The 15,769-nt window shown below is 44.7% G+C and overlaps 2 protein-coding genes across 3 annotated transcripts in view; both read right to left on the reverse strand.

The window, feature by feature from the left end:
* LOC129863585 (argininosuccinate synthase) overlaps positions 1–2,807 on the reverse strand; it is a 30,253-nt gene extending 27,446 nt beyond the window's left edge. The window contains exons 1-2 of the mRNA XM_055935664.1: positions 2,664–2,807; positions 1,913–2,058 (exon numbers count right to left, since the gene is read on the reverse strand). Coding sequence (XP_055791639.1) covers positions 1,913–2,014 — 102 coding nt within the window. The 5' untranslated portion in view covers positions 2,015–2,058; positions 2,664–2,807. The remainder of the gene's footprint in view (positions 1–1,912; positions 2,059–2,663) is intronic.
* A 2,183-nt stretch (positions 2,808–4,990) lies between these two features.
* Positions 4,991–13,770, reverse strand: surf4 (surfeit 4). 2 transcript variants are annotated; one of them, XM_055935672.1, is made up of 6 exons: positions 13,538–13,765; positions 9,861–10,047; positions 9,409–9,485; positions 9,223–9,266; positions 7,924–8,110; positions 4,991–6,202 (listed from the first exon to the last, which is right to left on the reverse strand). In XM_055935672.1, exons 1-6 carry the CDS (start codon positions 13,583–13,585, stop codon positions 5,936–5,938), a joined length of 810 nt encoding a protein of 269 aa, XP_055791647.1. In that variant the 5' UTR covers positions 13,586–13,765; the 3' UTR covers positions 4,991–5,935. The 2 variants fall into 2 exon arrangements, with proteins under 2 accessions (XP_055791647.1, XP_055791648.1); XM_055935673.1 differs by lacking the exon at positions 7,924–8,110 and having other exon boundaries at positions 6,039–6,202; positions 13,538–13,770.
* Positions 13,771–15,769: the final 1,999 nt, after the last annotated feature.

Genomic DNA, 15,769 nt, shown 5'->3' on the forward strand with positions numbered 1-15,769 from the left:
GTGGCAGCATCATGGTGTGGGGATGTTTTTCAGAGGCAGGGATTGGGAGACACGTCAGGATTGAGGCAAAGATGGGGCCTCCCGGGTGGCGCAGTGGTCTAGGGCACTGCATCGCAGTGCTAGCTGCGCCACCAGAGTCTCTGGGTTCGCGCCCAGGCTCTTTCGCAGCCGGCCGCGACCGGGAGGTCCGTGGGCGCGACGCACAATTGGCCTAGCGTCGTCCGGGTTAGGTAGGGTTTGGCCGGTAGGGATATCCTTGTCTCATCGCGCTCCAGCGACTCCTGTGGCGGGCCGGGCGCAGTGCGCGCTAACCAAGGGGGCCAGGTGCACGGTGTTTCCTCCGACACATTGGTGCGGCTGGCTTCCGGGTTGGAGGCGCGCTGTGTTAAGAAGCAGTGCGGCTTGGTTGGGTTGTTCTTCGGAGGGCGCGTGGCTTTCGACCTTCGCCTCTCCCGAGCCCGTACGGGAGTTGTAGCGATGAGACAAGATAGTAATTACTAGCAATTGGATACCACGAAAATTGGGGAGAAAAGGTGATAAATTTAAAAAATATATATATAAAAAATAAAAAATGAAAAGGATTGAGGCAAAGATGAACGGAGCAGAGAGATCCTTGATTAAAAAAACCTGGTCCAGAGAGCTAAAGACAGGGGTGAATGTTCACCTTCCAACAGAACAACGACCCTAAGCACACAGCCAAGACAACGCAGGAGTGGCTTCGGGACAAGGCTCTGAATGTTCCTGAGTAGCCCAGCCAGAGACCAGACTTGAACCCGATCAAACATCTCTGGAGAGACCTGAAAATGGCTGTGCAACAACGCTTCCCATCCAACCTGACAGAGCTTGAGAGGATCTGCAGAGAAGAATGGGAGAAACTCCCCTAATACAGGTGTTCCAAGCTTGTAGGGTCATACCTAAGAAGACTCAACGCTGTAGTCGCTGCCAAAGGTGCTTCAACAAAGTACTGAGTAAAGGGTCTGAATACTTATGTAAATGTGATAAAGGTATTATAAATGTGCAACATTTTCTAAAGACCTGTTTTTGCTTTGTCATTATGGGTAATGTATGTAGATTGATGAGTGAAAAATAACTTTCATCCATGTTAGAATAAGGTTGTAACAAAACATGTAAAAAGGTCAAGGGGTCTGAATACTTTCCGAATGCACTGTAGATACCATTGACTACCGTTGTGCCTTTGAGAAAGGCACTTCACCCCCTACAATTGCTCAAATGGTGCTACACTGCAGCTGACCCATAGCTTTCAGGCCCTTAGTGTGTCGGGTTGTGAGCACAAAGCCATCTGTTCTCTGCAAGTTCATGGACAATAAAGTACATCTCTCTCATTTAATCAACTAAAAAATACACTTTGTGTGTGGGGGGGGGGGGGGGGGGGCATTGTTCCACATAACTGACGTAGCTGTGCCTGTCTTTGTCTGCCTCTGTGGTATTCTGAATGCTTGCTTGGCAGAGGTTTTTCTATCACAACCTAACATGAGCAGACAGGGATTTCAACAAGAAAAACAGGTTGCCGATTGGGACAGTGCCTTCCTGCATACCCACCCCTTTCTCTAGCCAGACAATGAATAAACAGTTACACAATAGAAAAATCTGCATTGTGTGCAGTTCTGAACTGGCCTAAGGGCAAAAAGTTAATCTAGACTGCTTTTCACCAGCATTATGCAGCCAGATAGCACTTTTGTGGGGGGTTAACTCACTGCTATGGTGAATGAATCCGTTCTTTACAAATACCGAATACTGCATGAAATGAACATTCACTGGGGTTTCAGCTGCACAAGTGAAATATTTAGGATCTAATAGGTTGACCTACAATAAAGTTGAGCACCAACTGGATGGCTGTGTGCTGTCCAACCCTAAGTTATATTGGCCCCACCTGTCACACACTGTTCTTTACCAAGTATGTGATGACATCATATCCTTCTTCCTTCAACCACACCAAGATACAGGAGGTGTCCAGTCCTCCGCTGTAGGCCAGAACCACTGTGCCTTTCGACATGATGATGATATTCAAATTATGCAGGTCAAAGGGGGCTGTTGTATCTGGGGGCGAATTATACAGGGAAAATACAGAATTTTTCCATATAGAAAATTAATTGGAGTAATACAATTACGGAAATCTCAAATCATCTTCTATCCTGAACATACTCGCGTATTCATAAGGCTGTGACTGGATGCAGGGTGGAAAATGGAAGGATGATGACATCCATCCATTTTCCTGAAAGAATATCATTATAGAAACTAGTAGCAATCTCCAATCGCATAACAATGACTATGGTTACAAACATCTGTAAATGTTTAATGGAGAGCAGGTTCCAAATGGTTTCGCTCAATAAATGCACACATGTAAACCACGCATGTTATACTATTAAGTATTCTACTGTTATTCAACACCTGTTGTTAAGAAGCATGTGGCAAATTACATTTGCTTATTAGCTACCTAGTTGGCTAGCTAGCTAACATGCTTCACTGAAATACCAACTGTTGCATTCGAATCAGTCGTTAGTTAGCTACCATGGACTCAATAATCAGCAACAATCACGCACGATATGACCTTTACCCCGTTTGATGTTTTGATAGCAAGCCAAATGTAAAGTTAAATATTCAAAATATAGGTGACGCCATTTTACAATGATATATGTATTTACCGTTCTAAAAGCTTGACAGGGCGAAATGAAGTCTTCTCTCCAGTCTGGTCTCCACCGTGAACGGAACGCGTGTGCAAATGTATTGGGCGAGATTTTGTATACAGCTGCAGCCTTTCACTAATAGTATCGCCATCTACTGGGCGTGGTTTATCTCTACCACATACTGTATATGTGAACTCCTTTCTTTCCTCACCCATTCCTTTCAGCTCTACTGGCCGTTGTTAACCCCTACCACATACAAGTGAACTCATTTTCTTTCCTAGATTCCTTTCTGCATTTCTTTGCTCCCTTTCCTAGCTCCTTTTATTTTCTTCCTTTCCTGTCTACTGGCTGTGGTTAATTCCTACCACATACATGTGAACTCCTTTTCTTTCCTAGATTCCTTTCCTCACTCCCTTTCATTTAATATCCAAGCTCCCTTTCTTTTCCTCCTTTACTAGCTTAATTTCCTTTCATTCCATACCTCCCTTCCTCATGTCCTTCCTAGCTTATTCCTTTAGAGGAAAGAGAATTAAGGAAGCAAGGAAAGGAAACTAGGATAGGTGGAAAGAAGTAGGAAAGGAGATTGTGAAAGTGAGACAGGGATGGAGGAGAGGAAAGGGTGGTAGGGAAGGAAAGGAAGCTAGGAAAGGAAAAGTTCACATGTGTGTGGTAGGGATTAACCACAGCCAGTAGAGGAAAGAAAGTTAGGAAAAGAGGAAAGGAAGCGAGGAAAGGATGAAAGGAATATAGGAAAGTAGGATTTCACATGTATGTGGTAAGGATTATCCACAGCCAGAAGATGGCAATAGTATTGGTTTTAGGTTTTAGTGACAGGTTAGTTCTACTCACAGGCTGCAGCAGGGCTGCAGTAATTGCAAAATTCAGGAACACCAACAGCCAATCAAAACTCGACTACCTTTGGAGGGGGTGTATGGAATGGGTGTGATGAGTCAGAAAATCTGCTGTCTCAGCCACTGCCTGTCACAAAGGGAGTACCCCAAGGCTCAATCCTAGGCCCCACGCTCTTTTCAATTTACATCAACATAGCTCAGGCAGTAGGAAGCTCTCATTCATTTATATGCAGGTGATACAGTTTTATACTCAGCTGGCCCCTCCCCAGATTTTGAGTTAAATGCTCACAACTAGGCTTTCTTAGTGTCCAACAAGCTTTCTCTACCCTTAACCTTGTTCTGAACAACTCCAAAACAAAGGTCATGTGGTTAGGTAAGAAGAACGCCCCTCTCCCCACAGGTGTGATTACTACCTCTGAGGGTTTAGAGCTTGAGGTAGTCACCTTATACAAGTACTTGGGAGTATGGCTAGACGGTACACTGTCCTTCTCTCAGCACATATCAAAGCTGCAGGCTAAAGTTAAATCTAGACTGGGTTTCCTCTATCATAATCGCTCCTCTTTCACCCCAGCTGCCAAACTAACCCCGATTCAGATGACCATCCTACCCAGGCTAGATTACGGAGACGTAATTTACAGATTGGCTGGTAAGGATGCTCTAGAGCCATCAGATTTGCCTCCAATGCTCCTTATAGGACACATCACTGCACTCTATACTCCTCTGTAAACTGGTCATCTTTGTATACCTGTTGCAAGATCCACTAGTTGATGCTTATTTATAAAACCCTCTTAGGCCTCACTCTCCCCTTTCTGAGATATCTACTGCAGCCCTCATCCTCCACATACACCGTTCTGACAGTCACATTCTATTAAAGGTCCCCAAAGCACACACATCCCTGGGTCGCTCGTCTTTTCAGTTCGCTGCAGCTAGCGACTGGAACAAGCTGCAACAATCACTCAAACTGGACATCTCTTCAAAGACTCAATCATTGACACTTACTGACAGTTGTGGCTGCTTTGCGTGATGCGTTGTCGCTACCTTCTAGCCCTTTGTGCTGTTGTCTGTGCCCAATGATTTGATCCATGTTTTGTGTCGCTACCATGTTGTTGTCATGTGTTGCTATCATGCTATGTTGTTTTCTTAGGTCTCTCTTTATGTAGTGTTGTCTCTCTTGTCGTGATGTGTGTTTTGTCCTATATTTATATATTTTTTAATCCTATCCCGTCACCGAGGCCTTTTTGGTAGGCCATCACTGTAAATAAGAATTTGTTCTTAACTGACTTGCCTGGTTAAATAAAGGTTAAATAAAAAATAAATGAGTCAGAAGTGGAAGAAGACCGGCCCCTGGTTGTGAGTTTAGCCAAAGATTAATAGAGCAAGAATGATAAAAACCTCAATATAAAAATACCAATTGAGATCAAGCAGATGCTTTTTGCAATTTTCCATGATCTCTGAAAAACAATTAAAAATACTATATAAACTTCTGATAATCAATAAACTCAAGATTTTTTATTTCCTTATACAGTATAAAGCAAAAACACTGAACAAAGGAAAGTCAGGGTGATTGCTGACTCTTCAGTTCTGCTTGCTTCTTTAGATTGAGGAATATGGCGTTTCACAAATGTCAAACTCCCACTACTGCCCTGTTAAAATACAGTTACTAGTTAGGCATTTGCCCTAGATGTACAGAACAAAGCGCCCCAAAAAAGAGTTCTGGTGCTAACAATTCTTTCAATATTCAATCAAGCACAACTTCAATCCACCATTTTGAATAGTAGTATACAATGCACACATCCCCCACAACTCATCTCCATTTGCAATCCATGAGTCACAGCCATGGGACTGGATGTGTGTAAGGATGAGGCCTGGGGCTTCTGCAAAGCGGGGAAGATGGCAACCTACAGAGTGAGGGAGAATCGTATCGTATTCAGTGCCTGAGGTCTCAGTATTGATATGAGCAAGTCACAGATGGTCCAACAAGCAGGAAAAGATTGGCGTCTACCTTGTCCAGCAAACTGATACACGTACTCACCACTGTTTTTCAGCTATTCACAAAAAACTGTTTCTTTCTGAAAGGTTATGATAACATCCATAAATACATTGTGATATTCATACCTCTCCAACACAGAACCAAGTTATTTTTTTCATCCACCCATCACTCATGAATTAGTTACTTTGCACTTTGACAGTTTATTCAAAATCTGACTTTTTCCTTGCCACCAAAATAAAGGGGACATAAATAGGTGTATAAAATAATCCAGTACCGACCATATTGACCTCATAAAAACAAACAGCAGCTGGAAAACAAAATGTGAAAAAAGAAAAGGAGGAGACAGAACGGTGGAGGGAGAGGTTGCTGTGGATGGTCAGGAAAATGACGAGTACCCTGGGGGTCCTTGTGTGTCCTGGGGTTAGTGGTGCTTGTGCATCTCCCTCTCCCTACCACTCCTTCTTCTTCTCGTCCATGGACACCCCGCCGGGCCCCAGTGCTACGACCAACAGCAGCCCTCCGATGACGGACGTGGTCTGGAAGAAGTCGTACTTGAGAAAGTCATGCATAGGCTTGTAGGCGGGCACCGTCCAAAAGGCGTTGAAGTAGACGTTGATGGCCAGCAGCCATATTACCAGGGTCAGGGCGGCCAGCTTGGTCTTGAAGCCAATGGCCACCAGAATGATGAGAGCCGTGCCCACCATGTTCTGGAGGATCTGGGGGAGTGGAAAGGGACACTTGGGTTAGGAGTCAGACTGAACCACCAATAATACAGTATAACCATTGCAACAGATCCTGTCTAATGGCATGCAGCACTTAGGCCATCAAATTTCAAAATACCATACAAATCTAAAATTATTGTTTATAAGCTTAACAAAAACTATCAACACCCCACATGCATCAAAGCCAAGACCGAGAGACTGAAAAACAGCTTCTCAGACTGTTAAATAGCCATCACTAGCCAGCTACCACCCGGTTCCTCAACCCTGCACCTTTGAGGCTGCTGCCATATATACATAGACATGGTCTCTCCTATCATTGCTATGCAGACGACACACAATTAATCTTCTCCTTTCCCCCCTCTGCATCGCATCTCTGCATGTCTGGCAGACATATCAGTGTGGATGACGGATCACCACCTCAAGCTGAACCTCGGCAAGACGGAGCTGCTCTTCCTCCCGGGGAAGGACTGCCCGTTCCATGATCTCGCCATCACGGTTGACAACTCCATTGTGTCCTCCTCCCAGAGTGCTAAGAACCTTGGCGTGATCCTGGACAACACCCTGTCGTTCTCAACTAACATCAAGGCGGTGACCCGTTCCTGTAGGTTCATGCTCTACAACATCCGCAGAGTACGACCCTGCCTCACACAGGAAGCGGCGCAGGTCCTAATCCAGGCACTTGTCATCTCCCGTCTGGATTACTGCAACTCGCTGTTGGCTGGGCTCCCTGCCTGTGCCATTAAACCCCTACAACTCATCCAGAACGCTGCAGCCCGTCTGGTGTTCAACTTTCCCAAGTTCTCTCACGTCACCCCGCTCCTCCGCTCTCTCCACTGGCTTCCAGTTGAAGCTCGCATCCGCTACAAGACCATGGTGCTTGCCTACGGAGCTGTGAGGGGAACGGCCCCTCCGTACCTTCAGGCTCTGATCAGGCCCTACACCCAAACAAGGGCACTGCGTTCATCCACCTCTGGCCTGCTCGCCTCCCTACCTCTGAGGAAGTACAGTTCCCGCTCAGCCCAGTCAAAACTGTTCGCTGCTCTGGCACCCCAATGGTGGAACAAACTCCCTCACGACGCCAGGTCAGCGGAGTCAATCACCACCTTCCGGAGACACCTGAAACCCCACCTCTTTAAGGAATACCTAGGATAGGATAAAGTAATCCTTCTAACCCCCCCCCCCCCCCTTAAAAGAGTTAGATGCACTATTGTAAAGTGGTTGTTCCACTGGATATCATAAGGTGAATGCACCAATTTGTAAGTCGCTCTGGATAAGAGCGTCTGCTAAATGACTTAAATGTAAATGTAAATGTATCACTGGTCACTTTAATAATGTTTACATACTGTACTGTTTTAATCATCTCTTATACTGTATTCTATTCTACTGTATTTTAGTCAATGCCACTCCGACATTGCTCGTCCTAATATATATTTCTTAATTTATATATTTCTTAATTCCATTATTTCTCTTTAGATGTGTGTATTGTTATGAACTGTTAGATACTACTGCACTGTCGGAGCTAGGAACCCAAGCATTTCGCTACACCGGCAATAACATCTGCTAAATATGTGTATGTGACCAATAGAATTTGATTTGACACAAACTCAGCTTGATCTCCACATATGTCCATGAGAAAATGCATTACACAGCTTATTCTCCTCCGGCTTTAGTCCCTGCTGAGTGGTACCATAGAGGCAGGGTGATGGCCTACTCACCGAGAAGAAGCTGGGGTCAAAGTGCAGCAGGGTCATGAACATGAGCACCAACAGGACTCTACCTCCCAGCTGCATGTACTGCTTTGGTGAGCTCTCCCCCATGGAGGGGACGCCAGCGAACATGCTCTTCCCTTCTGAACGTGACTCCGCTAGTAACAGCAGGAGTCCACCGCCCAGGGCAAGGTTCCTGATAGAGGAATGGGGGGGGGGGGGGGACATTGTGTAGGAGAGGGGAAATAAGACCAATACTTAGTTCAACGCAGTGCTGCAGTACTCGAGTCTGACTCGAGTCCAGATTTTCATGACTTGTGACTCGCCTTCTTGTGACTTGTATTTGCACTTGGACTGGATAGGCTACTATGATAAGCAGTATATTAGCAGCACTGGATGTGCTCAGCAGCGAGGGTTCTGTTCTCTAGCAGTGGGAAGGAAGCGCCACACCCGGCACACGCAGCCTACATCAGCTGGTGAGCTGCGGGAGCGCAAGCGATGATTGTGGGAAGGCAGACTCCTCTCCGATCATTGGCTACACATCACGCAAGTGACTCTCTTGTTTCCCCGTAACCACCAGTCACCAGTCTACTATTTAGCTTTGCCTGGTTAAGAAACACAAACTCCTTTACAAAATTGAAAACACTAGTATTGAGTTGAATAGTAAAACAACAGTTTAGCCATTTGTCTCTCTCTGGCCTTGAGTATAGAAAAGTAGTCCATCTTTCAATGTGTTGCCTCGCCATACCCTTCCACTGTCCCCCTTCATCCCATAGCCACATTCTGATAAGCCTCCATTCAGTTTTCATTTTGCAAGAAAAAAATTCTACGCTATCAGTGGGCAATTAAAAGAAAAGTAGCTGAAAGCCTGACTTACCATTAATTTATGTAGTAAATAAGTAGTGAAACACAAGTCCTGAGTAGAACTTGTGAGCTAGTGATGAATAGTTGAATTGTTTTATGACAGTGGTCAAATGGTGGCTACTAGACACAATTGCATAAGTCCAATTATAAATTGATGGACTCGTGACTCAGACTTCAGCCATAGGGGCTAATGACTCGACTCTGACTTGTGCATAGGGGACTTGTGACTCAACCTCAAGGTTTAGTGACTCAACTACAACACTGGTTCAATGTATGGGGGTATAAAATTAGTGGGACAGACAGACAGTGCAAAACGTACCTAAGGTTTAAAGACACTTAAACAACTAATATAATTGGTCATGTACAAGAGACTAAAGTCAATTGCATATTTTCAATTTAATATGTAAAAATATTATTCATCAAGAATAATTGGAAGAGACCTACCTCATCAGAAATTTTATATCCCATAAAATACTGTATGCAACCGTCTGGAAAAAACAAGTAAAAGAAATTCAGCACGAAATATTACATAGCCAGAAATTCATGAACATAGCCAGTGTCCGGGTTGTCAGCCCAAAATCACAGAAAGGTGCATGAAATGCAATGCCAATAGATGAGATATTTCCTCACCTGTAGAGCTATGACTCCAAATAATCCAAAGCAGGCATACTGTACAAAATTTCTACTGAGGATAAGGACACAGCCACCTGTTGCAGCGGGGGGGGAAAGTAAGACAGAAGGTTAGGATTGCAGAAACTCGTTCAATTGAACCGCACAACTGTACCCTATCTTCCCCAAAAGGGGTGGTATTCCCACTTAATACAACTCCTGTATCTTTCCCCAGCTTTCAAAGACAGCATGGGGTCATCATTCTACAGTCTTAGGCCCACACCACACTAACCACTCAAATTTCGTCGACAGTTAATGAATGATCACATCATGGGGCTTGGGAACAAACCCAGATTGACTTTCTACTGAACAGGTTTTTTTCAATCCATGCATGGACCCTATCTGGACCTATGCAGATTGCTGTTTGTTTACATTGATGACACTAACAGGCTAATTATCCCAGCCTTGCTCACCAAGCTGTCCTGTGAGGTTGAGCAGCACAAAGCAGGTGGCCAGGAAGTAGCCACAGCCCCACGTCGCCTCGATGTAGTCCTTTTGCTCGTTCCACTGGAACCACATACGGATGCCGTCCTCCAGGAAGGTGCTGATTAGACACAGCCGAGCCAGGTGAGGCAGGTACTGCTTCGTCACCCGCAAGAACTGGGAGAGAGAGGGGAAAGGGACATTTAGGCCAACATCTGACATTCAGTACATTGACAGTGAAAGAGTAAATAAATATACTGAAAACCTACGGGAGATTACATGAAAGGTCCTTCCAGAAGCAATTTGGGAGAAGAGACAGAGTAGGCCAGCTGGTAGCATTTCAGCAGGGGAAAAGGTAAGAAGAGGAGATATATATATATATATATATTTTTTTTTACTCCCTTTTCCCCCAATTTCGATCTTGTCTCATCGCTACAACTCCCCAACGGACTCAGGAGGCAAAGGTCAAGTCATGCGTCCTATGAAACATGACCCGCCAAACCGCGCTTCTTAACACCAGCCCGCTTAACCCGGAAGCCAGACGCACCAATGTGTCGGAGGAAACACTGTTCACCTGACGACCGAGGTCAGCCTGCAGGTGCCTGGCGCGCTACAAGGAGTCGCTAGAGCGCGATGAGCCAAGTAAAGACCCCCCCGGCCAAACCCTCCCCTAACGCGGAGCCAATTGTGCGCTGGCCTATGGGACTCCCGATCACGTCCGGTTGTGATACAGCCCAGGATTGAACCCGGGTCTGTAGTGACACCTCTAGTACTGCGATGCAGTGCCTTAGACCGCTGCGCCACTCGGGAGGCCCTAGAAGATGGTATATTTAATGACAAGTTGGACCAATACAGGCTCTCATAGAAAAGCACCCTGCTTTGTGTCAGTCTCAAAGTACTACGTACTAGGTTAGAAACATCTGCAGATACCGCAAGGCTCTCCAGAGGGTGGTGCAGTCTATACAACGCATCACCGGGGGCAAACTACCTGCCCTCCAGGACACCTACAGCACCCGAGGCCAAAAAGATCATCAAGGACAACCACCCGAGACACTGCCTGTTCACCCCGCTACCATCCAGAAGGCGAGGTCAGTACAGGTGCATCAAAGCTGTGACCGAGAGACTGAAAAACAGCTTCTATCTCAAGGCTATCAGACTGTTAACAGCCATCAGAAGCAAAGAGAGGCAGCTGCCTACATAGACTTGAAATCATTGGCAACTTTAATAAATGCTTCACTAGTCACTTTAATAATGCCACTTTAATAATGTTTACATATCTTGCATTACTCATCTCATATGTATATACTTTATTTCATACCATTTTGCCTATGCCGCTCTGTCATTGCTTATCCATATATTTATATGTATATATTCTTATTCCATTCCTTTACTTAGATTTGTGTGTACTGGTTGTTGTGGAATTGTTAGATTACATGTTATACATGTCAGATATTGCTGCACTATCGGAACTAGAATTTGGCCGCCTTTCCTTCCAGTTCTCTGCTGCCCGTGACTGGAACGAATTGCAAAAATCGCTGAAGTTGGAGACTTATTTCCCTCACCAACTTTAAACATCTGCTATCTGAGCAGCTAACTGATCGCTGCAGCTGTACATAGTCCATCTGTAAACAGCCCACCCAATTTACCTACCTCATCCCCTTACTGTTTTTATTTACTTACTTTTCTGCTCTTTTGCACACCCGTATCTCTACTTGCACATGATCATCTGATGATTTATCACTCCAGTGTTAATCTGCTAAATGGTAATTATTCGCTCCTATGGCCTATTTATTGCCTACCTCCTCATGCCTTTTACACACAATGTATATAGACTCATTTCTTTTATTTATTTATTTTTTCCTACTGTGTTATTGACTTGTTTATTGTTTACTCCATGTGTAACTCTGTGTTGTTGTCTGTTCACACTGCTATGCTTTATCTTGGCCAGGTCGCAGTTGTAAATAAGAACTTGTTCTCAACTAGCCTACCTGGTGAAATAAAGGTGAAAAAAATATAATAAACAAATAAAAAATAGAAGCACAAGCATTTCGCTACACTCGCAACAACATCTGCTAACCATGTGTATGTGATCAATAAAGTTTGATTTGAGATTCTTTAAATTCTGCATAATAAATATCTCCTGTTTCAGATTATTAGCACCTGCGACTACCGTGTGTGTGAAATCAATCCCTGCTCACTTAGTTTAACTCGAACAAAAACCAACTGCCCTACATTCAATAAACCTCCATATGTTGGCTTCCCCCCAATACTTTGGAACTGATCATTGTCTACCTACTAAAGTACATCAGAAGAACAGTAACCATCCCACAACACCTCCCACCATTCAGTACACATCAGCACTGTCTGGTTCGAGGTGGCCTATCACAGTTCAACAACTCCCACATGTCATTCATAGAGCACACGAATGGGAGGGCCTAGCAGCCAATCAGAGAGGACCTAAAAAGGAGACGCTAAAGCCTAGTCGAGTAGCCTTCATTAGTTCAGAACTGTTTGCTTACAGCTTATTAGTGAGGAATTTTCAGCACTGTCTTGTTAAAATGTGCCTTTAAAATATAGGACAGGCCTATCCTAAGACATGTTTCATGGCACAACAATTTAAGAGGTGAAATTTCCAGACTATGCTATTTTACAGCAATGCTAAAATGTCAATGGGGTGAACTAAATATTTGGTATCAGCTGGGGATTATTCAAAACAGTGTTTGAATAAAGTAGCAGGCCTATATTACACCTTTACTTAATGTCTGTCAGGAGGGTATGTAAACTGGGCAAACAGAAAAGTTCACATGGATAGTGGTAGGCTATAGGAGAGGAAATATTGTGACTTCCTATCGACTGAAATACAGCACGATAGTGTTGTATTCATTTGACTTCCAGTCCAATCTTCACCTGTGTAACAGCTCTGTGACCTGAACTATGGCTCTTGACACGGTCCCCTTAAAGATCAGAATTCCAAGGGGCTTGCAATTTCATCCACAGGGCAAAAAACTTGACTTACCAAAGGGGCATACAATAATTTGTTAACATTTTCTGCCTCCGTCTTGTACATTACACAACACTCTTCTATTGTGTTCTTACACACACTTCATTATAAAAGTTGAGTGTGTTGTCTCTGTGTGAGGGTGAATTTGCATAGACAGTCAACTATAGTTTGTTACCCGTGTGGCTAGCTGAGAATTCTTAACTCCACCAAAACTCATCGCCACAACTCCATTGAGAATTAGATGTTTAGTAGTACGGTAACGTCAGCTAGCTACATATCGTGAAGTTGAGAATTCTAAGCGACTGTGTGGCCAGATTTGCATCATTAACTAGTTAACCGGGAATTATGAATCATTGCATCCAAGTTCACTGGCTAGGTAGCTTGCATATGAGCTAGTTACCTACATCATGCTACCTAACGCTTTTGATAGTTGGCAAGCTTTGTCTACCTAACGTTATCTAGCAAATAATGCGTGTAGCTAGCTAATTGCGCAAGTAATATTAGCTAGTTAACAAGATATAAATGAATAACCCACTCAGGCAGCTGTGGCTACCTAGCTAGAACCCGCTGTTCCTCTGAATAGGTCTGAAAAGTTAGCAACCTAGCTAGCAAGCCATTAGCTAGCTAACAACTAACTTTAGCCTGTGAAACAACGAAGTTAGCTACCTGGTCCGCCACATCTTCGGCTCGACTCATAAGCTCCTCCTGCCCCATGTCTAAAGAAACTGAGGCTTAGTGTAATAAGTCAAGAAACTATTAATTAGCTAATACAGAAGTCTGCTGCCTCCGATATTTACTTCAGCAAGTCTTGCCGGTCTCAATAAAGAGAAGGCCGCCTCTGCCCCACAATGCTTCACGTTGCTACGATAGCCCCCGTAGCTGCTCTACCGACTGCTGTGTGCCACGTACACTAATCCAGGGGGTTCGTCGTTATACCATGTTTGCGTCATGTAAACACAAGTTGGCACAATTAGCTGAGACCATTTCTAATTGACATTAGACAAGATGGCCTACTGTAGTGTATCATGCAGTATCTTCAATGTGACTCAATACTGGCATGTTAGACTGATTTTTATTTTCATACTCTATGAGCATAAGATCACATTTTACTATTCTATAGTTAGCTACTAAATATGGACTATTTTGAATATTGGGGTACTTTTATTATACTGTTTAATGACAGAATTTCTGGAGAAGAGTGAGGTAGTAAGTGGACAGAAAAATAATGCATGATATCTTAAATCCCATATTGAAAAATTAACATACTTTTCAACATAATCTCAGAAAAAGTTTTTAGTTTATTTACCAAACAGGCAGTCAATGCAGTAGAGACAGACACTACACTGCCTTTGTTCAACAGTTGCAAAATTCCTTGATAAAGTAAACACTATCAAAGTTCATTGAACTGTTCATGACTCCCGAGTGACACAGCGGTTTAAGGCACTGCATCTCAGTGCAAGAGGCGTCACTGCAGTCCCTGGTTCAAATCCAGGCTGCATCACATCTGGTTTAGATTGGGAGTCCCATTGGGCAGCGCAGAATTGGCCCAGTGTAATCCGGGGTAGGCTGTCATTGTAAATAAGTATTTGTTCTTAACTGACTTGCCCGGTTAAATAAAAAACTGTCCAATAAGACTATAGAGAATATTTGCATTTCTACAAGTGAATAATTTAGTGGACTCAACCCATTTAGTACAGGTAAAAGTAAATACTTCTCACACTTTTTACACCTGCAACAAGTAGCCATTACGATGGTTCCTGTTTGCACATCATTCCAGTCGCGCTAGGGCCTGAAGCTGAGCTGACCCCATAGGTGTGACTGACACAAATGGAAGGTCAGCCACAGTGGCTTTCAGAGTCTGTGTAGTTGGTCTTGGCCATCCAGACCGGTCTTCGGATGGCTACAGAAGAAGCCATGACCCTTCCAGACAGTTCAGCCTAGGTGGGAGGACAGCTGAAGCGTGAACTGGCCAATGATCTTCAGCTCATTGAGGATCGCCACATAACTCTGTGCTGAACGATCCTCAGTGATCTCCAGCAGCAGCCTCCTCTGGTAGTCGGATAGGTAGCGCAGGTAGTTGGCCGTCTTGGCAAACATGCTAGCAGTCTGGTACATCTTCTCTACTCGAGTCTCAGTGAAACGCAATCGCTCAGCCAGGACCGGCGCCTCCTTGTTCTCTGTGGGCTTCATCGCCTGGAAGATGGCCGACATAAAGCAGTTAACCTGAGGAATCTGGTTGTAGGCTGGAGACTGGCAGTTGTGAAGCCTGTACATCTTGGAGAACAGCTCCCTGTACGGCTTCAAGCTGGCAGGATTTGGCCAAGAGCTCTGAACCAGGTCCTCAAACTCTGGAACCATGGTAGAGTCTGGTGGGCTAGAGCTGGTTGGTGAAGTTTATGCCAAGATACTTGGCGGCTCGTGCTATGAGGCTCTGAAGCTCCTTAGCTGCCAGTAAGTCCTGTTTGGAGATAGGACCATCAGTTGACGGAGAGGCATCCTCCCCTTCCACATCCCTGAAAGGTCTCAAGGCAGATGAGATGGAGGAGGGCTCCTCTTCCTGCTTCACAATGGTATGGGAGATAAGTCTCTCTGCTCGCTTTCCTGAGACAAGGTGGATGCCTGAGGGATGGAGGCATGAATATGTGTAGTTTGGGCTGAAGTGGGGAATGACACAACAGCTTCTGCACCTTTCCTCTCCAGAACCTCAATGCACTTCTCCAGAACTGCCCACTGTAGCTGGGTGGCCTGTTGCTGGGCCTCTAGTCTCTGTTGAACCATCTCCACCTGCTCCGTGTCTGCTCTCTGACCGGACAGCCTGCCGCGACTCTCTCTGAGACCTCCTCCACTTTCCAGAGGAGCAGAAGTCAGTAGGAGGAGGAATACGAGGAAGATGGAGAG

This window comes from Salvelinus fontinalis, chromosome 10 (genome assembly GCF_029448725.1).
Source record: "Salvelinus fontinalis isolate EN_2023a chromosome 10, ASM2944872v1, whole genome shotgun sequence".
In the NCBI taxonomy this organism is placed as follows: domain Eukaryota; kingdom Metazoa; phylum Chordata; class Actinopteri; order Salmoniformes; family Salmonidae; genus Salvelinus; species Salvelinus fontinalis.